The sequence below is a fragment of the Pseudozyma flocculosa genome (genome assembly GCF_000417875.1).
Source record: "Pseudozyma flocculosa PF-1 unplaced genomic scaffold scaffold00018, whole genome shotgun sequence".
Lineage (NCBI taxonomy): Eukaryota > Fungi > Basidiomycota > Ustilaginomycetes > Ustilaginales > Ustilaginaceae > Pseudozyma > Pseudozyma flocculosa.
Window position 1 is genome coordinate 543,162 of NW_006920886.1, and position 26,906 is coordinate 570,067.

General features: G+C 66.6%; 6 protein-coding genes across 6 annotated transcripts in view; 3 read left to right on the forward strand and 3 right to left on the reverse strand.

The window, feature by feature from the left end:
- Window positions 1-504: 504 nt before the first annotated feature.
- On the forward strand, window positions 505-2,481 carry PFL1_05256 (uncharacterized protein; the record flags this gene model as incomplete). Its single annotated transcript, XM_007882784.1, has 4 exons — window positions 505-594; window positions 700-1,127; window positions 1,242-1,338; window positions 1,411-2,481. The coding sequence occupies 4 exons, from the start codon at window positions 505-507 to the stop codon at window positions 2,479-2,481; spliced, it is 1,686 nt and encodes a 561-aa protein (XP_007880975.1).
- A 317-nt stretch (window positions 2,482-2,798) lies between these two features.
- On the reverse strand, window positions 2,799-3,558 carry PFL1_05257 (uncharacterized protein; the record flags this gene model as incomplete). The annotated part of the gene is made up of 4 exons (XM_007882785.1): window positions 2,799-2,939; window positions 3,075-3,217; window positions 3,318-3,361; window positions 3,494-3,558. 4 exons carry the CDS (start codon window positions 3,556-3,558, stop codon window positions 2,799-2,801), a joined length of 393 nt encoding a protein of 130 aa, XP_007880976.1.
- A 1,555-nt stretch (window positions 3,559-5,113) lies between these two features.
- Window positions 5,114-11,713, forward strand: PFL1_05258 (uncharacterized protein; the record flags this gene model as incomplete). Its single annotated transcript, XM_007882786.1, has 4 exons — window positions 5,114-7,512; window positions 7,616-7,716; window positions 7,809-10,018; window positions 10,178-11,713. The coding sequence occupies 4 exons, from the start codon at window positions 5,114-5,116 to the stop codon at window positions 11,711-11,713; spliced, it is 6,246 nt and encodes a 2,081-aa protein (XP_007880977.1).
- A 2,868-nt stretch (window positions 11,714-14,581) lies between these two features.
- On the forward strand, window positions 14,582-18,415 carry PFL1_05259 (uncharacterized protein; the record flags this gene model as incomplete). The annotated part of the gene is made up of 5 exons (XM_007882787.1): window positions 14,582-14,813; window positions 14,970-17,768; window positions 17,915-18,003; window positions 18,146-18,292; window positions 18,407-18,415. The coding sequence occupies 5 exons, from the start codon at window positions 14,582-14,584 to the stop codon at window positions 18,413-18,415; spliced, it is 3,276 nt and encodes a 1,091-aa protein (XP_007880978.1).
- Window positions 18,416-19,513: 1,098 nt separating this feature from the next.
- PFL1_05260 (uncharacterized protein) lies at window positions 19,514-22,101 on the reverse strand (the record flags this gene model as incomplete). The annotated part of the gene is made up of 2 exons (XM_007882788.1): window positions 19,514-21,149; window positions 21,335-22,101. 2 exons carry the CDS (start codon window positions 22,099-22,101, stop codon window positions 19,514-19,516), a joined length of 2,403 nt encoding a protein of 800 aa, XP_007880979.1.
- A 4,008-nt stretch (window positions 22,102-26,109) lies between these two features.
- Window positions 26,110-26,906, reverse strand: part of PFL1_06891 (uncharacterized protein) — a gene marked incomplete at both ends in the record, with an annotated part of 13,567 nt that continues 12,770 nt past the window's right edge. The window contains one exon of the mRNA XM_007882809.1: window positions 26,110-26,823. Coding sequence (XP_007881000.1) covers window positions 26,110-26,823 — 714 coding nt within the window. The remainder of the gene's footprint in view (window positions 26,824-26,906) is intronic.

The window sequence follows — 26,906 nt, forward strand, 5'->3', positions numbered from 1 at the left end:
CTGGTCCGAGGTGAGGACGACGATCCTACTGATAGCTGCGCGGGCGGTCGAAGAGAGCGACAAGATGTCAGCAGTCATATTGACGTCGCGCTCCTGCTTCTTCGAACAGAGGCGTCCTCGAAGTCGCACTCGATCACCATACCGCTGCACAGCGTCGAGAACATCCGGCTCAAGCTGCTGCTGGCCAGCATCGCTCGAGTGTGTGGCGACGTCGTCGAGCTCTTCGAGCTGAGTGGCCTAGCCATGGACCTGGCCACCCTAGCTGGACGTGGGCCGCACGCAACTGCAGGCATCCGCTCGGGGGAGCAGACAGAGCTTCTGCAAGTGAGCTGCCGTCGTCGAGTCGACATCGACCGTTGGGGTAGCGCCGAGCTGACGCTGGTCTCATCCGTGCCCTTCGTTGGCCCCTCAGCACCTCTTCTGGTCTTGCTACTCTTACCGCCACGGTGGGGACATGTTCGCTGGGGTCTGTGACCGTATCGGGCCTGTCGTCTCCGACTGACCATGTTCATGTCCGCTCCTGCTCCCTTTCCAGACGCCTGGGCCTGCCTCCAGAAGGCGCCGCAGCCGTGGCCGTACGATGTCTTTGCCGAGGTGAGCCTGGAGCAGGCATGGATTCTGCCGGGCGATTGAGTCGAGCTCAGCCCACTCGACTGAGCTTCGCCCTCGAAACCTCAGCTCCCCATCGCCACCCCGAAGCGCAATCCTGACGCCATTGGCAGCGATCCCGAGACCAGCGCCGAGACCACAGCCGTCCTAGGCTACCAGATCAGGCGGCTGCAAGCCGATGCCACCCGTCTCCAGACGGGCGAAGCGCAGGACGTCAGGGCCGTCGCCGAGAGACTCGACGGTTGGCACCACTGCCTCGAGGACGCCGACGAAAAGAGCCGGCTGGCACAGGCCCACAACCCGAGCCTCGCGTCGGCGGTCTTGGCCCTGCGGATCGAGGGTCAGTCGTGCTGGAGCAAAGTGCTCATGGCTGGCCATGCCGCGGTCCCGGACCTTGCAGCACGGCTCTTGCGCATCTCGGTGGTCATCGTCGACCTTTGCGTGCAGCTCATGGAACGGACACCCGCGTCGGAGCTGGATGTGCTCAACGTGCTGCAGGCATTCGAGGCTTTTGTCAGGTGCATATCGTCCAGCTGAGCGGACGTCCCGAGGTGGACCTGATGCTCTCCGAAGCCGTGGAAGTGCGCCGCTGACGCCATGCCTTGGTTTTTGGTCCCCGTTCCGTTCAACAGCATCCTCATCTGGCAGGAGCACGTCGACATCAATGACAGCGACCGATCGGCGGTCCGCGACCGGCTCGATATGGGCTGCCGGCTCCTCGAGGACCTCGTGAGTCTCTCTTCTTGCCTCCGAGCAACGGCTGGCTTCTGCTTGCACTCCTGACGTCCGAATTGTCACCAGGGCCACCTCTTGCCGCTCTACGCCGGCCTGGCACCCGTGCTGGGGGCCGCAATGGCGATGGCGAGCTGGTACGCCCGAGCTACGAGTAACGACGCTGCGCAGAACTGGTCTCGCCGCAACGCCCGAGCTACGAGTAACGACGCTGCGCAGAACTGGTCTCGCCGCAACGCCCGCGACCACGTACCGACGGCGTCATCGACGATCGTCACCGGCCGGGTCGATGTGCTATCGCCTTCGCCTCTGGCCTTGCCTGCGAGCGTGGCCGGATTGGGCTGGCGAGGTAGCTCAGGCTCGATCCAGAACGGTGGCCCGGGGGAGATGCGCCCTGCTCTGCCCGGCCCTCAGCACCTTGTGTTCGCGGTCGAGGGGGACCACTTGCGCGGACCGATGCCAGCGACTGCAGCATCCTCTCCCGGCCCCTACGTCCCGCCCGTCAACCACGGCGGCTGGCCGCCCAGGCAGGGCTGGGTGGATCATCCAGAGCTTTCCGCGGAAGGCCCTCCTCTGGCCATGCCGCTGCCATTGCAAGAGCCAGCCTCCATCATGAACGCCTCCGGCCCGATCACCGCCGCCTCGACCGCCGTCGCCACCCCAGCAGACGGCCCCTTCGTCACGGCAACAACGATGCCCGGCTACAGCAGCTCGACGACCAACACCGGCCATCTGCCGGTCGGCCCAGTCGATGCCTGGTACCGCCAGCAGACCGTGAGCAGCCATTCGGGGCTTAGGCAGACGGCAGGGTCGGTCGCAGGCTGGGACACGAGCATGGCCGGCGCCACCTGCCTCAACAACACGATGCCACCCTCTGCTTCGAAGGCGCATCAAGTGTCGTTCTTCACGGGCATGCCAGAGGCGGCGGATGCCGCGTACGCTGTCCATGCTCAGCCGGTGGGCTTTGTGACCGACCGTATCTCTGGCTACCCGCTGGGTGCAGGGGGAGGACCCAGCAGTCTCGACCAGGCGCTCCGTCTCGATGCGCCTCCGTCGAGGATGGCGCCGTCGCCGTCGAGCGTGGCGGGGCCTTCAAAAAGGAGCCGGGCCTCGTACGGGTACGACAACGGGCTCGCCTAAGCCGGCCGCTCACTTGGCTCGCTCAGGTCGGACCCGTGGACGACTGCAACCAGATCCTACCCGATCCTGGCACAATGGCTGCCACGCACTCGCAAACCCCTTTGGAGCGCCCTCTCCGCTCGACTGGTCCCGACTCCTTGACGCGATCTCGCCACAGAGCAAAGACGTCCCGCGCCTCGTGGCGACTCCTCAAAAGATGCGATCAGCCAGATGCCGAGCAGCAACGACGCTCGATGCAATCTCGATGGACATGTTCGATGGGATCAACGAGGTGAATGGTCTGATGTAGCCAAGGGCGGCAGCCACGGCCATGACGACTATCGGCGGAGCGACGGCGGACGCTTGGCGTAAGCGAGGAGGACCCAACCGACGATGAACGAGATTCCTCCGAGGGGCGTGACTGGGCCGAGGAGTTTGCGGATGGGGTTGTCGGTCTTGGTGAGGCAGAGGCCGTAGATCTGGCGGCGAGGCGAGGGAGGAGGAGAAGAGGAGGAAGGGCGGGTGGACGAAGGACGAGTCAGCCTTTGCGGCTAAGCCAGGAGCGTGGCTCGGCATGGTTGGGCAGGACAGCGAAGAGGCGTTGGGATGCTCACGCTTCCAGAGAAGAGGGTGATGCCGGTGGCGAAGGCATAGCTGGCGGCGACGACGGCGCTCGACTTGGGGAGCGAGAGGGCGTAGAGGAGCGCCAGCGAGTGCATGAGCTGGTACTGGGTCGCCGTCGACCATGCGGCCGACTCTGTTGGAAGGATGAAAGGGGACGCAGGTGGGCACTCGTCAGCTCGCGTCGTCAATGGTTGGGCGGCGGCACTGCTCCAGGTCGTCGGGGCTGGACGTACGGTGGGCATTGAGCTTGGCCTTGAGGGCGTGAGCGCCGATCGCGCTGCAGGTGTCGTCGTTCATGGACCGGTTCGAGAGCACAGGCGCATGGGGCAGCGAGAAGCAGGTGTCAGCCGGTCACAGTGGCACGGGGAGCGGCGGTTGGTGGTGAGGACAAAGGACGCGGGGCACGCACCCGAATCCGACACCGACGGCGCCGGAGACGCAGGCAAAGGAGTGGAGCATGTTGAAGATGGGCATCGTTGCTGCTGCTGTTGCTGCTGCTACTGCTGCGAGGAAGGCGGTCGAGATGGTGGATCGAGAGCAGTCGACAGGAAGGCGGGCTGGAGCGTCCAGAGAGGCCGCCCGGGAGGGATGCTCATGCAAGCAACCTTTCCCAGGGCTCGCTTGCTTTGGCTCCCGAGAGCCGGAGGGCAAGGCCAGGCCCAACGGCCGTGTGTGGAGGAGAGGCTGGCTCGGGCGGCGGCTGCGTTCGCTCCGGGCAGTTGGCTCGGATCCGCTGTCGGCATCGCTGGTCGGCTTGCACGCGCACTAGCCTCTGGCTGCCAACGGGCCCCTCGACGAAACGCCAATTGGCTCCATGGCAGCGGGACATGGCGAGCCGAAGTCGTCGAAGGCTTCGCACGCGCACATCAACACCCACACAATCTGCTAAAGCATGACGGAGATGGCATGCTGCTGCGGTGAAACGAGAAAAGAAGGGGCGACCCGGCGGTAGCGGTAGCGCCAAGAGCCCGATCCAGGGCCTGGCCAGGCCAGGGCGGGCCGACGTCGCGCGCCTGCCACTCTGGATGCGAGAAGCCAGAGAGGCCGCGGGGCAGGCCCAGCAGACAGGCCTGTGGCAGGCAGAGAAAAAACACCGCGGCCGCATCGAGGTGCAACCTCTGCCAGACGCTGCTTGCTAGCTGCAGACGCTGCGGCCGCTCCCGACCTCGACGACGCTCGATAGCCGGCCGTCTTCTCGCCATCATCACCGCCTACCGCCCACCGCCCACCATCCGCCTTCTCGCCACCTGCTGCGGCGGAAACGCTCTACCACACATCCTGCTCGCTCGTCGGCCCCGATTGTCCATCACCGCGACCGCATCGCGACCTGCTCCTGCTTGGGTTCTGCTCTTTACGCCGCGCTGCGAGATCCGCTGCCCTGCTCGGCCGACCGACGGATCGCGCTTCGACGGTCGCGGCCTAGCTCGCTCGTCGTCATCCTGCCTACCGGCATCTGCGTCCTGACCGCCGTCTCCAGTTCCATCACGCCGCGACGCCCTGCCATCGCATTGCCAGCACCGGCCCATTCTCGCTGCTATCGACGCGAGACCGGCACGTCACAATCGCCCGGACCTTCAGTCGGGATCGTCCCGCCGCTTCCCACCACACTCCCCTCACCATCCTCTTCTGACTGGATCCGGATCGCCATGACCACCATCCGCTGCCTTTGTTAATTTCGCCCACCCACCACCCACGGCTTCGGTCCACTGCACGACGCCGCAGCGAGACCACTCTTACCGCGCTCCAAACCCCCCTTCGGACCACCACCTGCGATCCAGTCAGCCTCGTACAGGCAGCCCGATTCGTAGACCTGTCCCTCGAGGTCCCACCACGCTCCTTTCCTCTCGTCTTCTCCGAACAGCCTCGACGGTCAACCCCTCGAGTGTCACTCGCGACCGCTTCCTCCGATCGCAGCGCTAAAACTAGCCCAAGGCCATCGTCCACGGCGCCATCATCGTCCTGCAGCGCCAAGCTTCTCCGGCGTCGCTCGTGGATCTCTGTCGGTCCGATCGAGCCGCTTGCGCCGACCATGACTGGCCAAGCTGAACAGCAAAAGGAGGCGACTCCGCAGGCGGGCGAGACGACGACGACTGCGGCGTCCTCGAGCCGGCCCAACAGCCTGGCCTTTCCCTCGACCGGAGGCGCTGCCAAGCACCTCAACCCGGCCGTCAGGAGGGCGGCCGAAGGCGGGCGGCACCACCAGCGCTCCCACTCGATCGACACAAAGGACCGCACCAGCCCCATCCTCGGCTTTGGTCCGCTGCAGGGCGACATTGCAAAGTTCCTCTCGGCCTCCAGCGCCGAGGGCTCGTCGTCGGTCGCTGCGAACGGCTCGGTCGATGGTCCCAAGTCGCCCATCGGCAGCGAGGCGGGCGCCAAGGACGTCACCTCACCTCCTGCATCGGCGGTTCCGAGCGGGTCTGTCACCGGCGGCGGTGGCCAGCCGCTGCAGAAGCGCGTCTCGCTAACAAGCTTATCTGGAGCCGGCACCGCTCACGCCGCAACAACTGCTGCTGGCCTGGCTCGGCCCATTCCGCGCAAGGCCAGCAACGGGTCCATCTCCAGCTCCAGTGGTGGCGAGGGCTCGCCGGAGCAGGCTTCCTCCGCGTCGTCGTCGTCGTTGTCGTCTTCGGACGCTCGACCGGTCAACCCCGCCAGGAAGGCTGACAACAAGGTCCCTGGCGCAGGCGCAAGCGGAAGCGGAAGTGGTGGCGGTGCCAGCGGCCTGGGCAGCAAGGACGCGTCCAAGAGGACCGCCTCGCCTGCCCGCGGCCACTATTCGGGCAAGCCGATATCCCCGCGCCTGGCGCCGTACTCGAGCGGCGGCATGAGCGGCCATGCGCGCAGGATCAGCTCGGAGCTCGGCGGCACCCACCGACCTCCGTCGCCCATCTTCCTGCCCTCGGCCTCGCCGCCGACGCTGCCGGCCAATCCGGACCCGCAGCACAGCTGGGACTCTGTCTGGCCGCGCTCGCCGACGTCTGACCGCGCGCAGAACATCAAGCGCCTCGGCTCGCCCGCGTCGACGGCGTCGTCGAGCAGCCCGTCCGAGTCGGCCGGCAGCGGGAGCCGCCCCTCGCCGCACTCGTCCCCGCTCACGCACCAGCAGTCGGACCACGCCTCCCTGCTCTCCCGCTCTCCGCGTGCGCACCAGGACCTGGCTGGCAGCCCGTACTCGACGAGCCCGACAATAGGCAGGCCCAAGGCGCGGCGGCCGCACGAGCTCAGGGGCTCGTCGTCCTCTCCGACGCTGCGCGTGGCCGGCTTCCCGCTGAGCAAGGAGGAGCCAGGATCCCCTCGCAGCCTCCGTGGTGGTCTTGCACCGCGGCAGAGGGGCATGGAGACGTCCAAGAGCGAGCCCATCCCCAGGATTGGCTTCAATCCAGTGGCGCCCGCCGACGGCGACGCGGCGGCGCTGCCTGCAGCGACGTCGTTGACCGAGGCGAAGACGCCGCCAGCGAGCGGCGTCTCGTCGACCAGAATGGATGCCACCGCCGACGCCACCGAACCGTCGAAAAGGGCCGACACGACGAGCGATGCGGACGCACACTCGCAAACGGCGCTGCATCGACCCGTCCTCCCCATCCTCACGGCGAGTTCTGCGACGTCTCCGAGATCGCCGTTCCTCCAGCTCTCGTCGCCGACGACACACGCCCCCTCGCAGCACGATATGCAGCTTTCCGAGAGTCCGCCCAAGACGCGCAGCTTCATCGCCATGCCGCCGCGGTCGGGCTACGAGCTGAGCGACGACCCCGACGACGTCGGCTCCGAAGAAGACGGCTCGAGCTCCGGCCAGGGCAGCGTCGGCACCAACGGCGAGGACGAAGACTCGTGCGACGAGGCCGACGAACACCACCGCGACGAAGACGACGCGATGCTGGATGAGAGCATGGCGGACGCTAGCGAGTCCGGCGCCGATGGCAGCGTCGAGGGGAAGCATAACGGCGATGCGTTGCGGTCGCGAGTGCCCGGCGGCGAGGCGGCAAATGGCCTCGTCAACGGCGACATGGCCTTGGACATGGAGCCGCCAGCTCGACCGAGTCTGCCGAAGCGACCGAGCCTGACTCGGTCCGGCGCAGTCCCGGCACCGCCGCCGGTCCTCGATCCGCTCGCCAGCGCCGAGTCGTCGGCGAGGGCGCTTGCCGTGCACAAGGGGTCCCAGGGCGCGAGCCTGCTGACCTACTTCAAGGACCAGCAAGATCAGGGAGACAGCGGCTCGGCCGTCCCGCCTCCCTTAGCCATGGATGAAGGGCTGCAGATAAATGACGCGGTTCAACCGTCAGCCCTGGGTCTCGACGCTGCAGGGATGGCCGAGGCCGTCGACGACAACATGATGGGCGAGGGACCGAACGGCGAACAGGTCGAGGAGAGCCTCAACACGCTCGAGCGCATCTTTCTCTTCGCCAAGAGCGATCTGGCCTACCATCGGTGGGTTCTACGACGCACGGCAAGCTCGCGCGGAGGTGCCTCGCTGACTTTCCCTCCCCACCCGCTTTGCCCCGCTTTTGACCGAATGCGACGTCCCGCGCAGCGTGCTGGTGGCAAGCTCGCTGCCGGACTGGATCCGCGACGTGGAGCTGAGCGACGCGGTCGAGTACATCATCCCACTTCTCAACGGCCTGGGTACCGATGGTGAGTCTGACTTGGTGGGGGTGGTGTGGCTTCTGTGCGGACGGTCGCTGACTGCGAACTCGCTCCCTCTTCGGCTCGGCGGGTCCGACCAGAACTCGACGTTTGCGCCGCCTTTGCGCCGGAGCTGTCGCGCGTCATGTGGTTTTTCTTCCGCAACTGCCCGCTTGCGGAGCTGGCAGAGCAGTCGACGCCTCTCGAAGGGTCGGCGAGCACAGATGCCGGCAACGCAGCAGCAGCAGCAGGGGAAGCCCGGCCGGTGGAGGAGGACGAGGTGGCTACGCGGCCTCGGATCAGCGTCAGCACCTTCACCTCGCTGCTCTGTGCGCTGCTGCTCAACCAGAACAACCTCATCGCCGGCGCGACGCAGCAATCCCTGGTCCAGTTCTTCTGCCGGCTCGAGAACCGCGAGCTCGATGCGCCGAAGCCCGACGCGCACGGCGCCCAGGGCGAGGAGAAGCTCGACCAGGCAGCCATCGACGCGCAGGAGGCGCGCAAGATGGAGCTGCACATGGACGGCCTCATCACCCACGCCGTCGGCCGGGACGGTCAGCCGGTGCCGCACGAGCCGTACGACTTCGACGAGCGGGCAAGGCACGCCATCCGGACGGAGCTGCTCGACAACGTGGCCTTCGCCATCGCTCGCCTGAGCCAGGAGCAGGCCCGCGATTCGGCGCCGCAGGCGATGGAGGACGTCTCGTACGACGAGGCAGCCTCCGCGCCGGAAGGCGGCGACGCGGCCGCGCCCATGCACGAGGCATCGGCGGAAGCGCGCCACGAGGCCTCGACTGCTGCTGATCCGCCGAACGAGGAGCAGCAGCGCGACATTGCGGCCGGCGTCGATTCGCCGACCCACCCATCGTCGGTGCCGCTGCCCGACACCGAGGAGGGCCGCTGGCAGGGCGAACAGGATGGCCAGAATTCACCCCACGAGGGGACGACGACAGCCGACGCCGACATGATGGACGAGAGCCAGCTGCTCGAGTCGTGGAACGGCGGCAGCTCGCCGTTTGCCTTTGGCAGCACGCCCAACATGAGCGAGTACAAGGCCGATATTGACGAGGAGGCGGCCGTCGGGAGGATGGCCTCGGTGAGCTTGCTGGCCGCGCTCGCTGTCGAGGAGCTCGTCGCCCGCGACCTGCTGCTGGAGCGCCTGCTGCCCGAGGTGCTCGCCCTCGCCGACGATGCGGCCTTTTTCGTGCGCAAGGAGGTGGCTGGCGCGCTCGGCCCGATGGCCAAGAACCTCGACCACGACACTGTCACCGAACGGCTGCTCCCCGCCTTTGAGAGGGCGATGGCCGACCGCATCTGGCACGTTCGCCTGGCCGCCTGCTTCTCGCTGCCCGCCATCCTGGGCCGCCTCAACGCGCCAGAGAAGCGCAGCAGGACGGTGTCCAGCCTCCGCACGTTTGTCAACGACGTGTCGCGCAAGGTGCGCCTGGCCGCGCTCGAAGTCCTCGGCGAGGCCATCTTCATGTTCAAGGATGACGCCGAGGGCGTGCCCGACGAGATGGTCCGCTTCTTCATCGGCGAGCCCTTTGACGGTCCGCCGCAGCAGGGCGAGACGTCGCTCTCGTTTGACCCTTCGTTTGGCGCCGATTCCTCGCGCGACGATGGCCAGCCACAGCAGCCGGACGCGGCTGGTGCTGCGGACGACGACGCCGACTCGCTGCTCGTCAGCTTCGGTTTCTCGCAGGGTGGTGCGGGCGGTGGCGGCGGCGGAGGCATCGGCGGATTCGGCGGTGGCGACGATTCGCTGGGTGGATCGCGCTGGGACAGCGGCTTCGGCTCGACCGACACCGATCCCGACAGGCCGCTGGTGGTGGCGTTCAACATCCCCGCCGTCGTGCTGACGCTGGGCGCTGAGCGGTGGCCGCAGCTGCGCAAGACGTACCTCGAGCTGACCGAGCACGCCGTGCTCAACGTCCGCAAGAGCCTCGCCGCCTCGCTGCACGAGATTGCCAAGATCATCGGGCCCGATGCCGCCAAGGACGACCTGCTTCCGGCGGCCGACCGCTTCCTCGGCGACCACGAGCACGAGGTGCGCATCGCCGTCCTCGAAAACATCGACGTCCTCCTCCGCTGCCTGCCCAGGCCCGAGGCCGAGTCGACCCTGCAGCGGCTGCTGGCGCTGTGGTCGATGGACTTTTCGCGCGACTGGCGCCTCCGCGAGCGGCTGGCGCTCCATATCCCCAGCATGGCCAAGCAGTTCCTGCTCGACGACGAGCAGGGCCAGCTCGTGACGCTGATGCACATGGCGCTGGCCGACTCGGTGAGCGCGGTCCGCGACGCCGGGGTCAAATGTGTGAGTTTGCGTGCACCTGCCGCTCCGTGGACGCCTTTGTCGAGTCCGAAGAGCGCGCGAGCTGACCCGCATCGCCTCTTCCCCTGCAACCGACTCGTCTCACCACCTCCATCCCCCATCCCTTCCCCTCTTGATCTGCTTGCGAATCGCCGCTGCCAGGTCCCCGATCTCTACCGCACGTTCGCCGACAATGACCAGGTCATCGCCGACGGCTTCCTGGGCATCGTTTCCGACCTCGGCGACAGCGAGGGCTACCGGCTCCGGGTGGCCTGCCTCCTCTGCATCCAGGCGCTCGTCGACAAGGGCATCCAGCGCTCCTCGTGTGAGCTGCTCCTCGTTGGTCGGCTGGTGCAGATGGGCAGCGATCGCGTCGTCGACGTGCGCATCGCACTGGCGCGCACCGTGGGCCAGATGTGTCGCCGCCAAGAGCTCTACGCCTCTCCGCAGTCTCGCTCGCCGGAGCTCAACGGCCTTCTGGCGCGCCTGGCCCGCGACCGCTCCCACGAGGTGCGCGAGGCCATCGACGGCATCCTCACACCGGACGAGGCGGCGCGCTTCACCGCGGCCAATGGCGACGAATCGCCGGCCGACGCGCCGCGTACGCTCGTCCTCGGACCCGCCGAAGGAGGCCCCCACAAGCCCGAGGGATCCTTGGGCGCCATGGGGACGGGCCAGGTCGATCTGGGTCAGACGACTCTGCCGATGTTCGACATGGACGAGAGCCACGATCTCGAGGACGTCGACATGGGCGACGGTGTTGGCGAGGCTAGCGGTAGCGGCAGCGGTGAACACGCCGAAGCTCGGAACAGCGCTGATCCCTCGGGCGACGACCAAGGCCATTCCTTTGCGGTCCCGCTCCGGCATAGCGGCGACGGCGACGATGACGACAACGACGGCCACGGGCCGGCCGACGCCGGCGACGCCTCCTTTGAAGAGGACGAGGCGCCGCACCACTTGCTTGGCGTCGACCCCGATGCTGAGGACGACGAAGCGGCAGGGGCGAAGAGCCTCGACACAGGGGGCGTTGGGGAAACGCTCTCGCTGTCGTCGCCGCAGCGGATGCAGCAGGCGGGTCAAGGCGGCCCTGCGGCCTCCAACGGCGGAGGTGACAATGTCGATACCAACGGCGGCGGCGGCGTTAGCAGCATCAGCAGCGGGAGCCCGAGCACAAAGGCTCGAGGGTCCGATCCCTTCCTGGCCTTTGTTGCCGGACGCAGGTCCCAGGACCTCTCGCGCCTCAAGATCAACTTCGACCTCGACCCCAACCTCGATCGCAGCGAGCCGATGCGGCAAGGCGGGCACGCTTCGTCTCCCGCGAGGACGCCCGGCGATGCATCTCCCGATGCTGCCGCTGTCACGGCCACCAGAGGTCCGACCGAGACTGCGCTAGCGCAGCTGGCCGAGGACGTGGGCGAGTCGCTGCGCAGTCCAGGCTCGTCCGAAGACGGCTCCACGGGCAGGCGATCTGCGCCTTCGTCGGGCGACTGGTCGCAGCTGAGGGGCGACCTGCCGTCGTCGCAGCAGGGCGCGCCGGGCGGTGGCGGCGGTGCTGGCGAGTCCGTAGAAGCTCCGTCCGACCCGACGAGCAGCCCACAGGCCAACGCGTTGTCGACGGCGACCCCGGCCAGCAGCTCTGGCGATGGCGATGGCGATGAGGACTTTGTCACGATCGACGCCGATGAAACGGCACGTTGATCGGCCAGTTTCCCCTCCCCGCTCTATCGACCCTCCTTCGGGCTTCTCGCGCCACGGCCTCGTCTCGTCTCGTCTCGTCTCCGTCTCGGTAGCCGGCTGCATCCTTCTACTTTTTGGTGACCCAACCTACTACCGTACTAGCTCGTCTCTGCCTGGGGGGTCCGACCCCGTCGTCATATTGCCTGTACCATCACCGTAGCCCGCGTGCGCTGCCTAGCCACCTGCCAAACCACAGATTGTCCAGACAGCCGGCCGGCCCTCGTGTCGCGTGCGTGGTGCTGATTCCGGCCGCGTCGGCGGAGCGAAATGCCGTGCCGTGCCTGGGGCGTGTGGCCTCGCTCCTTGCCGGTGCCTGGCCGACATTCCTATTGTACAGCGAAACCCCCTTCGTTCTGATCAGAGGCAACTAGGCAGGGAGTTGCTCGCTTGCGGATGGCTGGCGATGGAAGCCCCATCACATCCTTGCTTGCCCTTCGAGGCTGGCCGGCAGAAGAAGGTCAGGTGGGGATCCATCGGCTCCGGAGTCCGTCCGTCCGTCCGTCCGTCCGCTCGGTCGGTCGGTCGGTCGCTAAGTTAGGTCGAGCCGGGTCAGAGCACGCTCTCTTTGGTCCTCTCCAAGGCCAGGCTAGGCTAGGCCAGGCCAGGCGGAGGGCGAAAACGCCGCCGGTGTTCTGTCGGGAGCGCCTCCTCTGCCTTGGCGCAGGCAAGACCTCCTTGCCGAACGCAGCAGCCCGCAGGCTGGCGGGCAGGTGAGAGATGGACTGAGCCACCCGCTGCGGGTCTCTGCTTTCCCATCTGGCGACGACCTCCCACCAGGGATCCAAGCAGGCAAGAGGAGACGAGCAAGCAAGCAAGCTAAGGCGCGCCTCGACAGCCACGGCGAGAGGCGGGCCAGTACGGCGGGTATGGCCCGGTCGGGACCTGCCCGACAGCGAGATGGCTTGGCGAGCTCCAGCTGGTCGTGCCTTTTGCCTTGACGGCGTGGATCCGAAGTCGGCGGGACCAACCGGGCCAGGTCAGGCAGGGCAGGGAAGGGCAGGGCTGACCCTTGCATGTCCTCGCGGCCGCAGGAAAACCCAAAGAAGCAGGCCAGGCCCGCGAGCGGAGCGGCTCCCCCGCCACCTGCCTGCTGCTGCTCGTCTTCGGCTGGCCAGAGGCCTCAGTGGCAGGTGCAAGCAGGCGGTCGAGTTGAGCTCAGCTCATCAGCCAACCAAAACGGGGATGCATGAACCACGAGCTCAGCGCCGTGGGCGTGGCCTGGCCTGGCCCGGCCTGTCTGGCCTCTCGTCCATCGTCGTCGCCGCCACCAACTCCCCCAACGTCTTCGCGGCGGACAAGAGGCACGTCCATCGAGAGACATACGGCAGCATGCCAGCATCGACCTTGATAGAACCTGCTCGTGTCTGCGTACACACGGCGGTGAGCTGGACGAGGTGGAAGAAGCCACGCTGCGCCGCGCCTCGACGCCACACGGAGCACGTCGTCCATACCCTTTCACTCATCGCCTGGTGGTCCGCTCGCTGCTCGCCGGCGCTTGGCCTGGCCTGCTATGTACCGGAACGCGATAGGCCAGGCACCGGGCGAAAGCATCGCGGCCCAGCTTTCGGCTAGGCCGCCCAGTCCCCGCCTCTTCTTGCTTCTTGCTTGCTTCTTTCCTCTCCGTCTTCGAGCCGGCCGCCGCGAAACCGCGGACGGGTGATCCGTTTGGCAGGCGGCATATGGGCCGTCGTAGGTCGAGCCATGCTGCCTGGCCCACACTCTGCGTGCATTGAGCGTTTTCCCCCCAGCCTGCCTGTCTGCCTCTTGCTCGCATCGACTGGCCGCGTGCCCCCTTCGCCAGGCCAGGCCGCCTGCCGTTTTGGCTCTCGCCTGCGAAAAAAGGTGTTCCCTCCCCCGGCTCCACCAACGTGCAGGCCAGGCCCTCGAGAACTAGCCGGGCGGCCGGCGTGGTGCTGCTGCTGCTGGGATCTCGCAGAGGGTTGGCCCTGGCTCTATCTACTCTGGGCCTGCCTGCTGGCCTTGCCTGGCTCTCCCGCCACTTCGGTAGCCGATGCATGGCCCTTTTGGTTGGCTCTCGTCGGCCGCCTGCCCGCCTGTCCGCCTACCTGTCTGTCCTGTGTCGTCGTCGCTCCTTGCGTGTCGCTGCCACCCTCGTCGCCGCTTCCACCACCGCCGTCGCTGCCAGCCAGCTTCGCCACCACCACTGTTACCACCACCACCACCACCACCGCCGCCACGACAATCACCGCCACCGTCACCGCCTTCGCTCGCTCTGCCTCAGTTCCTCTGCGCTCCTCTTGCTCGCCCGATACCGCGCTCGTGCCCAGCGGCGGAGGCGACATTCCTCTTTTCCGATCCCCTACCAAGCCACCATCGTGCACAGGCTTTTCCTCCTTTGCTCGCCGCTTCTCGTCCCAGCCTTGGTACTTTTCTGCTGCCTACCTGCACCAGCTCTGCCTACACCGGGATCCGCAGCGTCGCCGCCCTTTAATCAGCACCGCGTGTAGCCCGACTCCATCAACGCTGTAGCCATCCCCACAGCTGCCCGAGGTACCCATCGAGAGCCTCATCGCCGCCTCTTCCTTGCTCATCTTACGCGCATACACACGCCTGCTCCGCTCCCGCCCTCTATTGCCGATCTCAGATCGCCATACCCGCATACCTCGCCCGCCGACACTTCACATACGTCGCGGCCTTTGGATCCCAGCCCGCACCGCCTCACCCTGGCAGTCTGGCAGATATTCGAGCTGCGCCCTCTCCCTGCTGCGGGCCTGCCATAGCGTCCATAGCCGGCCTCTACACGCTTGCTCCAGTCGACGTCCTGTCGTTTTGCTGAGCTAGCACCCAGCCAGCGGGATCCGTCACGCGATGGAGCCATCCTCTAGACCCACCACCGGTCGGCCACGGACCGGTCGCCCCACCACTGGCCGGCCCACTACGGGCCGACCTGGGACCCGGGCAGGCACATCGTCGGGCCGCCCTGTGACACGCGGCGCCGGCCAGCCGCAGCAGTACTATGACGAGCACGAAGAGGAGGAGTGGGACGAGGAAGAAGACTACGAGAGCGAAGACGACGGCGATGTATTTGCCTTTGTTCCGCGTGAGTGCAAGGCCAACCAAGTCGGCACCTTCCCTCACCCTAGCCCCTCTCCTCTCATATGATCGCCGGAATGAGCCTCTGCCGCTGACACTCGACTTGTTCGCCCCGCTCTTGCCGTCGACCCGTTGCGCATCGCTCCATTGATGACGTCGACAGCCGATCTTGGGCCTGCCCCCGAGCTCCAGAGCAACCCTCTGGATCCTTCGCTCGACAATGGCCAGGCGAATGCGGCGCATCCCTCGCAGCAGCAGCCGCACAGTCAAGCGCCGTCTCCGGCCGAAGAAGAGGCCTACTACTTTGACGAGGCCACGGGGGCTGTCTATGACTCCCAGGGCAGGCTAGTCCAGATGCCGTCCGACTTCGACCCTTCTACGCTGATGGAGTCGACAGCCACCGCCGATCACGCCCGGGGCTCGCGCGTGTCGGGCGCCACCATGATCGAGGAGCTGCGGTCGCCGGACGGCGCGCCTGCTTACCGGCAGAACCCGGGGCCAGATACCTCCGGCGATCTGCAGAGGCCGGCGCGGGCCTCGACCGACAATCGCTCCTACGACTCCACGAGCACTGCCTCCCGCGACGTGAGCGGCGCCCCACTGACGCTGGCCAAGTCCTACGCCGCGTTCCCGTCGATGGACACGCTGCCCGAGGTGGACTCGACGCCGGCGAGCCGGGATAGCAGCTACCGCAACTCGCTCCTCGCCGGGCGCAAGGATCTCGGCACGACGGCCAGCGGAGGCATCACCGTCGACCGCCAGGTGCCCATGCAAGCCGTGCGGCCAGGCACCGCCGACCGCCGGGCCGCGGCGTTTGAGTCGCACGTCCACCAGCTGCGGCGTAGCCCGGACAGCGATGTCAAGTACCCGCTCGACTCGGGCGACTACACCTTCGAGATCGACCCCACCGACAAGCTGCACCGCATCAGCATCGATGACGGCGCCGGGCTCGGGCGCGGCGACGGCCTTGCCCACCCGCACATGGAGGGCATCGAGATGGGCTCCCACGGCATGCGCATGGTCGAGCTCGAGATGGAGATGGAGGAGGACTCGCCGTACCCTGAAGTGCGCGCCTCGGTCTCCAACATCGACGACCCGGACATGCCCGTGGCCACGTTCCGCACATTTTTCATCTCGTTCCTCCTCACCGTCATCACGGCCGGCGGCAACATGTTCTTCAGCCTGCGCTATCCGGCGCCGAGCTTCTCGAGCACCATTGTGCTGCTGGTCGCCTACCCGATCGGCAAGCTGATGGCCGCCGTCCTGCCCTACCGCGTCTTTACCCTGCCCCGTCTCTTTGGCGGCTACCAGTGGTCGCTCAACCCGGGCGTCTACAACATCAAGGAGCACGCGCTCTGCTCGATCATGGCCAGCGTCGCCATCCAGCAGGCGTACGCGTTCAACGTGCTCATCGTCGAGGACTCGCCGCTCTACTACAACGAGCCCAAGGGCGTCGGCTTCGCCATCCTGTTTGTCCTTAGCTCGCAGCTGATCGGCTTTGGCCTGGCCGGCATCTGCCGCCGCTTCCTCGTGTGGCCCGCGTCGATGATCTGGCCCCAGAACCTCGTGGCCGCCACCATCCTCAACACGTTCCACGCCGAAGAGGACGGCGCCGACGGCTCGATGACGCGCTTCCGCTTCTTCACCATCGCCTCGATCGCCGCCTTCTTCTTCTACTTTGTGCCCGGCTTCCTCTTCCAGGGCCTCTCGGTCTTCAACTGGGTCTGCTGGATCTTCCCGACAAACGTCCCCGTCAACGTCGTCTTCGGCGTCGCCTCGGGCCTCGGCTTCAGCCTGCTCACCTTCGACTGGACCCAGATCTCGTGGATCGGCTCGCCCCTCGTCATGCCCTGGTGGGCCGAGTGCAACATCTTTGCCGGCTTCGTCGGCTTCTTCTGGATCATCGCGCCCGCTATGTACTTCACCAACACGTGGTTCCAGGCGTACCTGCCGTTCAACTCGTCGTCGTCGTTTGACCGCTTCGGCCAGTCGTACGACATTGCCCGGGTCATTCCCGACGGCCGCGAGCTGGACCGCGCCGCCTACGAGGCCTACTCGCCCCTCTACCTCTCCACCACCCTCAGCCTCGTCTACACGACCGGCTTCGCCACCATGACGGCCGTCCTCACCCACACCGCCCTGTACCACGGCAAGGCGCTCGTGCGCGGCTTCAAGCGGATCAAGACCGAGGAGGACGACGTCCACGCCAAATTCATGCGCCACTACCCCGAGTGCCCCGACTGGTGGTACGCCGTCCTCTTCCTCGGCTCCTTTGCCCTCGCCGTCATCATGATCGAGGTCTACGACACGGGCATGCCCGTCTGGGCCCTCCTCATCTCGGTCCTCATCCCCACCGTCTACATCCTGCCCATCGGCTTCGTCTACGCCATGACCGGCCAGGCCATCGGCACCAACCTCATCGCCGAGTTCGCCGCCGGCTACCTGATGCCCGGCAGGCCGCTGCCCAACATGATCTTCAAGGCCTTCGCGCTCCAGGGCCTCCTCGGCGGCCTCGTCTTCGTCCAGGACCTCAAACTCGGACACTACATGAAGATCCCGCCCCGCCTCACGTTTGCCGCCCAGCTCATGGGCACCGTCCTCGCCGCCTTTGTCCAGCTCGGCGTCAAGGAGTGGATGTTTTCCAACATCTCCAACATCTGCGACCCTTCGGAGCCGCACCGCTTCACCTGCCCGCACATCAGCGTCTTCTACACGGCGTCGCTCATCTGGGGCGTCATTGGGCCCGACCGCATGTTTGGACACGGCGCCATCTACCAGCCCATCTACTACGCCATGCTCTTTGGCGCCCTCATCCCCATCCCCTTTTGGCTCCTCTCGCGGCGGTACCCGAGGAGCTGGGTGCGCAACATTTCCTGGCCCGTCATCCTCACCGGCACCAGCTACATCCCGCCCGCCACCGGCATCAACTTTTCCTCGTGGTTCGCCGTCGGATTCATCTTCCGTGAGTTGGTGCAGCGCGTGGCCGCCTTGTCGTCGTGGTCGTCGTCGCAGCCCCTTGCTTACCATCGACTTGCTGACCCTTTCTGCTCGCTTCCGCGTCGTTTGCCCTCTGTCGCTGCCTGCGCCGCACTCCTACGATCCACACAGAGTACCTGCTTCGCCGCTACAACTTCCGCTGGTGGTCCAAGTACAACTTTGTCCTCACCGCCGCCCTCGATTCCGGCACCATCTTCTCGGTGCGTTGCTGCTGCCCCCTCTCCCCTCTCTCTTCCCACCCTCTGGCCCGTCCTGCCGACCCCCCGCGCCCTTCGCTAACGCTGCCACTGTCTATCCTTCCGTGTCCCCCTTCGCATCGACGACGCGGCGGCCACACGACAGATCCTCGTCATTTTCTTTGCCCTCTCGCTGCCCAAGAACGGCACCCTCTCGCTCAACTGGTGGGGCAACACCATCTTTCAGCAAAACTACGACGCCATCGGCCAGCCGCTCAAGATGCCACCTCAGGAAGGCTTTGGCACCCTCCCCGTAAGTCTCCCCTCGTCCCGAACGACCCCTTGCTTCAGGCACGCGCCTGAGCACCCGACTGACTTGCCAGAGACACCCTCCCTTTCTGCCTCGACCGTCATCGACTGGCAACAGCGCTTCTGAGCACGCACCGGAGCTCGCCGCTCGGCCGGATCACCCCCTTCGCTCGACCCGGTCGACGGCGAGCGACGCCGATACCAACACCGACACCGACACCGACACCGACACCGACACCGACACCGACTCACCGCTGCAAAACCAGCGCACGCTCACTACCCATCGTCAACACCTCGTGCGACAAATCGACCCGCCTTCTCTGGAACCGCTTGTAATTTTCTTCTCTCTCCCCTCTCTCCCTATCTCTCTGTCTGTTCTTGCTCTCCCGCTCTCTCGCTCCATCGGAACAGCCGCCGCCGCCACCGCCGCCGCCTACATTTCGTCGCTCGCTTGATCGCTCGCTACTACCGCCGCCCTCGATTCCCGTTGCCCAGGCTCTTGCCCATCACGCGGAGGCCGCCTCGCCGTTTCCTCGACGATGCTCCGTTCTTGTCGCGCTCCTCGCCGTCCGCTCCTTCTCAGGCCTCTTGCTCCATGGCTCCTCTTGACGACGCCGCCGAGGTCTGCCACACTGGAGCGGGATACGCGCTCGCTCACGTCACGGTAAGACGACGGCAAGGAGGCGCCAGGCTTTGGCGCGCCAGACGGAGCGGCAGCGGGCGAAGAGTGCTCATGGTGCCATGAGCGTCCAGCGATGCCGGAGCCGGGAGCTGGCCTGCCAAGGCGAGCAGGCAGGTGGGCGAGCCGACCAGGCATGCGGGCCGGAGGCCGGCGTACGACCACCATCGGCGGTGGGCAAGCAAGCCCGCATACCCATGCTGGCGCTGGACCCGCAGCTCCGCCGCTGCCCTGGTCTCGCAGGCTAGAGAGCCGGCCAGCGCAGAGGAGGCATTTCAGGAGCAGGGCGAGGGCTAGGTGCGTCACCTCGGCCCGCTTGCGCTCGACTCTTTTTTGCGCTCTCGGCGCTTTGGCCCATCATCGGGCCACACCCAGCACCTGGCCCGGCTCAGGCCTCTCCGCGTGGCGCGCCTGCGCCGCTTGGCTCGCCGGGGCGCTGTCTTCCTGCTCGCTCGTTCGTTCGCTCGCTCGCTCGCAGGCGCGCTCACGTCTGCAGGGACGAGGACGGGGATGGGACGGGGCGGCCGCTCCGCGCTCGCGCCGAGCTCAGCACTCTATCCGCATGCCCTGCTGGGCCATCACAAAGCGGACGCCGAGGCCGACCTCGCCCTCCTCTTCGTTGAGCTCGTCGAGGATCTTGACGGGCATCGACCTTGGGTCGAGCCTCTTGCCGCACTCCCTGGTGGCATCGCCGCCGTCGCCGTCACCGTCGATGTGCTCGCTGTCGTTGTCATCGTCGTCGTCGTCATCGTCGTCGGCAGCTGGCATGAACGTCGGGAAGAGGGCGGGCTTGACGTGGATGATGATGACGGCCAGCCCTTCGAGCTGGCCGCGGACCTCTTCGTCGTCGATGGTGCCGATGTACGTGTCGCCCAGGCCCGCGTTGGGGTCTGCCGACGATGCTGGCGCCGGCGCTGCGACGGCCGACGTGCCGAGTGGCGAGGGCCGCAGGCTGGGCTGGTACCTCGAGTCGGACGGCGACGTGCTGACGGCGGCCGCCGAGCCGGACCCGTTGCTGGACCGGTAGCGCGACGTGGGGCTGCCGCCCGCCGAGCTGCGGCGCCGCTGCCGAAGGCGCTTGACCATGATGGCCAGCACCTTGAGCTCCTCGAAGAGATGCTCGACCGAGAGGTGGCCGTAGAGAAACTGCGTCGGGTGGCCGCGGGCGAAGCTGCACTCGAGAAAGATGGCGTTGAGCTTGCCCTCGGCAAAGCGCTCGGCCGCGTGGCTCCACACATGCCGGTTGCGCGGCGACCGCGACACGCAGTCCGGCTCGACGTCGCCAAAGAAGAGGACGTCGCGGTCGTGCTCGCTGTGCGTGATGAAAAACGCCGTCGAGTCGAGGCTCGGCGGTGAGCGGTCGATCGAGACGCGGCGGGGAGGCCGGTTCGGCGCCGGCGGCGCCAGCGACGAGGACGAGGATGACGTCGAAGCGTGCGATGGCGGGGCGGTGGCCGCATTGCGGTCGGCCTGGGTCGCCGCTCTGTAGATGTTGCCCTCGGCTGCGTGTCCTGCCGCCGATGAGTTCCACGCCGATGGTGGTGGGTTGTGCGTCTCGGATCCCTGCGCCGTGCGCGGCCGGCTCGGTCGGTTTCGCCCGCGATGCGGCACGGGCGCGTTTGATACCGACGACGACGATGAGGAAGCCGAGAGGGAGGGGGACATGGTCGCGCTGGTCGCGGCAACGCGGGCGGGGTTGGCGCGCGGCGAGATCGGTTCACCTGGCCGTGCGGCCGGCGTCGAGTCGGGCAGAGGGGCGTGGGCTTGTGCGTGACCCTGCTGGCCCATCTCGCGAGGATCGAGGGAGTGGTCGGCGCCGCTTGACCGGAATGGGCTGTTGAAGGGTAGCTCGACCTTGTCGTTCTCCGATTTGGCCTTGGAGGCTCTTCGGGCGTCGGCCGCCGCGAGATGCGCCGCAGCGTTGGAGCCTGGCGCGGCCCCACTCGCCGCCTTGTCGAGCGTCCGCGCGCGCTCATCGACGCCCCTGGCCAGCCGGAACGACGCCATCTGGGTGCTGAGCGGGAGCGAGGCTCGCTTGTTAAAGTAGCTCTGGGTGAACTTGGCGGGCGTGTAGCTTGGCGTCGGCGGCGCTGGCGGGACTGAAGGATTGAGGCCGTGGGAAAGCGCAAATGGCAGCACCACCAGAGAGTTGTTGAGGCTGTAGGGTCGTTGGGGCTCCAGGCTGCGGTGGCGACCCAACGGCGTGGGCGAGGCACGGTCCCAGAGCAGAGAGCGGAGAGCGAGGTTGTGAGGAGGGCACAGGTGCGGTGGAGAACGATCAGCGATCAGCCTTCAGCACGGCAGGCAGAGGCGAGCATGGACCGCGAGGCGGTATCGCAGTCGCGCAGCCGGCCAACTTTGACTCACGCCCGCATGTGGTACATCGTGTACGGCTCGTCCTCGTTCCAGCTCGCCAGCTTGGGCCAGATCTTGCCGTTGAACATGTCGAGGATGTTTTCCAGCGTGGGCTTGAGGCCATAGACGGCGCGCTTGCCCGGCAGCGATGCCGAGCCGAGCACGAGGCCGAGGATGTGGTCGAGGTGTGCGTGCGAGATGAGAAAGGCCTCGGCAAACGACGCAATCAGCCCGGCGCGGAGGTACGACGTCGGCGTCGTCGAGGGAAAGTCAAAGTCGTAAAAGGCCGAGTCCGGACCCGTCTGCTCGAGCACAGTGGTGAGCGCGCCGAGCCAGGAGCCGCCCTCGACGACGATGGAGCCGTCCTGCCACGCGGCGTCGGCCGGCTTCATGAGGTAGCACGAGCAGTCGCCCTCGAGCGGCCCGCCACCCGTGCCGAGGCAGACAAACGAGAACGACGGCTCCTGGTCGGGAGGATGGAGGTGGACCAGCGGCTGCCGCCGCTTTCGCGAGCCTTCTGCCGCGCCGTCGTCCATCGAAAAAAATGAATCTGTTGGCGAGGAAGAGAAGGGTTGCTGGTGCTGCTGCGGCTGGCTGTGGTGCTGCTGCGGCTGGCTGTGGTGCTGCTGCGGCTGGCTGTGGTGGTGCTGCTGCGAGGGGGGTTGCCGAGACGAGTGTGCTTGCTGCTGGTGGAGCTGTTGCGAGTGACTTGGCGGCATCGCTCCTGCCTGCGTCGCATGTCTCGACGACGTGGCCTGACGCGATGGCGTGGAGGCCATGGTGGTGGGAGCCTGGCGATCTCGGACAGAGCTCGTCAAGACTTGAAATCGCCGAGGATGCTGGTGGCCCGGCTGCTTCTCGATCAGCGGCGGGTGCGGTCCGTGACCCAAATGAAGTCAGGGACTGCCGTGGTCCTTCTCGAGGCTTGGCAAAAGGCGGCGCCGTCGGAGCCCGGTGAGCTAAGCTTTGTTGCTCTTGGAAGACGAGAAATTCCGGTGGGGCTTCCAATCCTGGGGGCAGGCCAGGAGCGTGACGGCAGGCGTATCCCTCCGGTCGCGACGGCGTGTCGGATCGGTGCGTACTGTGGGGCCGTGGGGCCCTTTGGTCCTGGGCAGGGGCTAGACGGCAGGCGGAGGAGTTGCAGGCGACGGCGGCCAAGCCTTAGTCGATGGCAGCGGTCAAGATGTAATCACGATCCGCCTTGAAATGACGATCACGTGCGGCGGGCCGAGCAAGACCACCTGGCTGTCGCGGTCCAAGCGTCAAAAGTAGAGATGCTGGTGGATGAGACGAAGGAGAAGCCCAGAGTGCGAAGGGCCTTGATCCGCGCCGCTCTCAAGGCACGCTCTGCACGTCGGGCAGGGCAGCGGTCCTTGTTGACAAGGGGGGTTGGTAGAGGATAGCGAGGTCCCGATTGTCCTCAAAGGGGGACGGCGGTCACCGAGATGATATGCGTCTCCTCTGCAGCGCGTCTGCCCGGTTGCAGCGACTATTGAAGCGGGCCCGACAGGGTTGAAATGAGAAGAGAGCGGGTCGTCGCGGAGCCAAAGTCAGCCAAGGCGCTCGCTCAGAGACGCGATATGCGAGGCGCGGCTCGGTGGGGAGTCCAACACCCGCTCTCGTGCGTCTTGCACGCGCCACCAAACCTAGATCCACTCACGGCGTCGAGGTCGACGAGGAGCGTGAGCTGGCTCGCTGGCGCGGGGGGGCGAAGTCACCCGCGAGAGAATGGAGCGAACCTGAGCGCGACGGCAGGTGAAGCGTCGTTCCGGGACGGGTGGTTTGAGCGGCGACGAAGGGCAAAGTTCGAAGACGAAAGGCGACGGAAGCAAAGGACTGGACCGCCTGCTGGCGATGATCAGGGCCTGTGAGTCCCGGGGGGACGTGACGATGCCGGGTCGCCTGGAGGAGCGAGCAGCTCGAGTGAAGGGTGGCTGAGAGGAGGCGACGAGGAGCGCCGGCCCGACAAGCAGAGACTTAGGATGACGCGATAGCGGGGCTGCTGGCTGGCATAAGCTGGGAAGATGCGAGAGCGAGGCAGAAAGAGGCGAGAGAAGGGCGGTGGCAGCTTGCTCGAGGGAGAGTTGATGAAGGGACAGAAGGGTGGTCGCGATGATCGAGAGCGGACCGCAGCAGAGTAGGATCGGGACGAGGAGTGAGAGGATTCCGAGGCAGAGCAGACTGGCAGGCTGTGTCGGGCCGCAGTGGGATGGCGAGAGGGCGGCTGAACGGTCGTAGCGCTTGGACAAAAGAGGGAGCGTGTAGGTTGGCGAGCGTGCGGCAGCGAAGGACGGATGGGCGGTGCTGGATAGAGGCAGCGAGGGCGCGGATGCGGGTGCAGGCGATGGATGGCGGCCGTGGAGGAAGGAGCAAGCAAGGAGCGGTGCCGATGCTCGTTGGGCCAAGAGGTAAAGCCCGTGGGCCAGGCGAGCAGGGCGAGCGGGGGGCGGGGCGGGGTGGAGAGGCGACCCAACCGGACGGCAGAGGGTTTTTCCCAAAGCGAGCTTTACCACGCACGGTCGAGGCGCGGCTGGCGGGCTGGCGGCCTCTTGCTTGCTTGTTGGATGAGCCAAAGAGGCGGGCTGGCTGAGCATCCGAGGCCAGCAGCGGGGCTGCTAAACTCGGCCTGGGTTGGCTGCTGTCGCCTGCCTGCCTGCCTGCCTTTCCTGCGCCAGCCTGCCTGCCTGCCTGCCTCGTGGAAAAGGGTCGAGACCCTGCCTGGCCTGGTCGGCTTTGGGTGGCTGGCTCGCTGGCCAGCTAGGTAGTAAGAAGAGTCTGCCCCTTTCTGCCTTGCCTGCAGCTGCGGCGTCGTGTCTTTGCCTCTTCCCGTCCCGCACCGACGATGAGCTGCAACGGTACACGGCAGCAGCAGCAGCAGCAGCTCAGCAGCCCAGCAGCAGGCTGGCTAAATTGGCTGACTACTGGCTGATTGACCCTGCCTTGTTGATTGGCTGCGGGGCCGTTCGGCCGATCCGGGCTGGGCCCTCCCTCGTCGTCGGTGTTGGGGCCGGGCCGCAGAGGGGGCCAGAGGGAGTAGGCCGGGAGGGGCCGCCACCTCGTCTCGGGACGGTCCGCGAGCTCCCCCTTGCCACCCTGTCTTGCTTTGCTCGATCTGCTTGGCTTGACATGACTTGGCCTTGCCTGGGCTAGGCCAGCGCGGCTACACTTGCTGCAAACAGGCTAGGAAGATGCACTTTGCCCCCCACCTCCGCCCCAAGATGTACAGCTACGGCGGGTAGTAGGCAAGCTCAGCTGCTTGCTTGCAAGCTTGCTTGCTGTTTGTCCAGCCCTAGGCTGCCGGCCACGCGGCGCGGCGCGGGAAAAAGCGAGATCGAAGCACGTACTAAGTCTGCGCTGGCCTGCTGGCATGAACGAAAGCCCAAGGGCCCTAGCCTGCCTGGCCATGCCATCATGCCACGCCATCGTCGTGGCCGCCGTCTTCTGTTCAATGGCCGAATACGAGAGCCAACGCGGCGCGATTGGAAGCCAGAATGAAGACGTTTGTCCACGCCGGAGCGCGTGGGCTCCATTGCATCTCGAACGCGGCGCGCACCTTGCCCAGCTCATTCTCCTCTGGTCGTTCGGAAGCGGGCCGGTTGCGATACCATCGGAACCCTCCCGGTTGCGCTCAGCTCGAGGAACCGGCCTGGTCTAGCCTGTCTGTCGCTCTCCAGTGGGGCGTGAGCAGGCCATTGCCACGTACCCGTAGGAAAGCAAGGGTTAGCAGACAACGACGATACGACACGACAAGGCGATACGATACGAGACGAGTCGCTCGCGCGGAACGCGCCTCTCCGCAGCGGAGACAGCTAGGGTTGGCCAAGACGGGCAGGCTAGGGAGCAGAGAAGACAGGCAAGCAGGACGAGGCCCTGGGGACCGACCAGGTGACCTCGGCATGAAGGCCCCACGTACGTCCGCGTCTGTCAGTGTGCGGGCAGGCGTGCGTAGCACCGTCACCCTAGCCTGCCTCGATCTCCGGATCCCCATCTTGCGGTCGGCCATCTCATCTCACCTTGACCACGAACCGACCAAGTCGGCATGCAGGCCTCAGGCAACGACGACGACGACGACGACATGGTCCGGAGAAGATCCAGAAACGACGACGTATGTATGGAGGGATGGGATACCCGCCCCCCGTCGCCCTGCCTGCCCTCGCCCCCGCAGTACAGCAGTAGGCCAAAGCTTGCCGGTAGGTAGCCGAGAACCAGAGATGCGGTTGGCCGTCAGCGCCTTGCGCTTGCGCATGCTTGGCCTCGCCTCGACGCTCGTGACGACATCGCATGCAGATGAGCTGGGCCATCTCCCCGGCACAACTGGCTGGCTGAGGGCGGGCTTCTTGCTTCTTCGCAGCACAGCGGCTTCGGCTCCGGCGTCAATTGCTGCCCCCGCTGCTGCTCGCACGTCGTTCCGTCGATGCCGCATCGCCAGGTAACTATTTTGTCAGGTGCGGGCAGCTCCAGATCATACCGCCGTGCGTGCTGCGCTGCGCTGCGCTCGTCGTCGCCACCACCGCCGCCGCAGCAAACTGGGGCGCAAGACCGGGACGTGGCAAGATTGCGTCTTCCGTTTCTGGTGGCGTGCGCCGGCCTCGAACCGACGTCGGTGGGCATGCTGCTGTCTGCCTGCCTGCAGCCACCGTCGAGGCCCGGATTCATATCATATACAAGCGCCGCCCGCGTCGAACTTTCCTCCTCTTCCTCCTCCTCCTCGTCCTCCTCTTCCTCCTCACTATTCATCCCACCTCCGTAGCTGCCCGCACCGCAGTCGGGTCGCGACCTTCCTCGCCTCATCGGCCCGTCATGATGTAGTCGAGCGCGCGAAGGCAGCGCAGCAGGATGGCCTGGGCGCTGGCGGGGCTCGCGAGCGACGTCAGCGCCGACGAGCGGATCTTGGTGCCGCCGCCATTGCCTCCCGCGGCCAGCTCCACGTCCATTGCCGTCGGGCCCGAGATCGAAGTCATGGCCGCATCGCCACCCGCTCCCTGGCCCTGATCCTGGCCCTGCTGGCCGTTGCCGCCGTCGGCTGCGGCGGCGTTGGCGGCCGCCTCGCCGTCGTCGTCCTCGGGCGTCGGCTCGGGCAGCGTCTCGATTAGCTTGTCCAGGTCCACGACGAGCGACCGCGACGCAGCATCGGCCTGCTGGCGCAGCGCATCGCTGATGACGTCGCGCGCACCCTCAATCGTCGACAGGTGCGACGCGACGGCCAGTGTGTGCTGGAAGCCCTTGCTCGACACGGCCGTGGCCAGCGGCTTGACGACGGCCGCCAGGCGGTCCGCGGGGATCGACGGTGGCGTGGTGAGGGCACCATCTTGCTGGCCCTTGCCGTCGAGGGCCGCCTCGCCGCCACTCGGGACCGTGGCAGCCGTTGCTGCCGAGCTGCCCTCTCCTGCTGCTGCACCTGCCGGTGTCGATGCCGGTGCCGCAGCTGCTGCTGATGGAGCCGACGCTGTGGCGCTGCCACTCGCGGCCTCGCCAGCGGCCGGGCCAGCATTTGCGCCGCTCTGACCTTGTTCACCGCCAGACGGTCCAGAGGCCGAGGCGGTGGCGGTCGCCGGCGCGTTGGCCGACAGGTTCGTCGACGGGG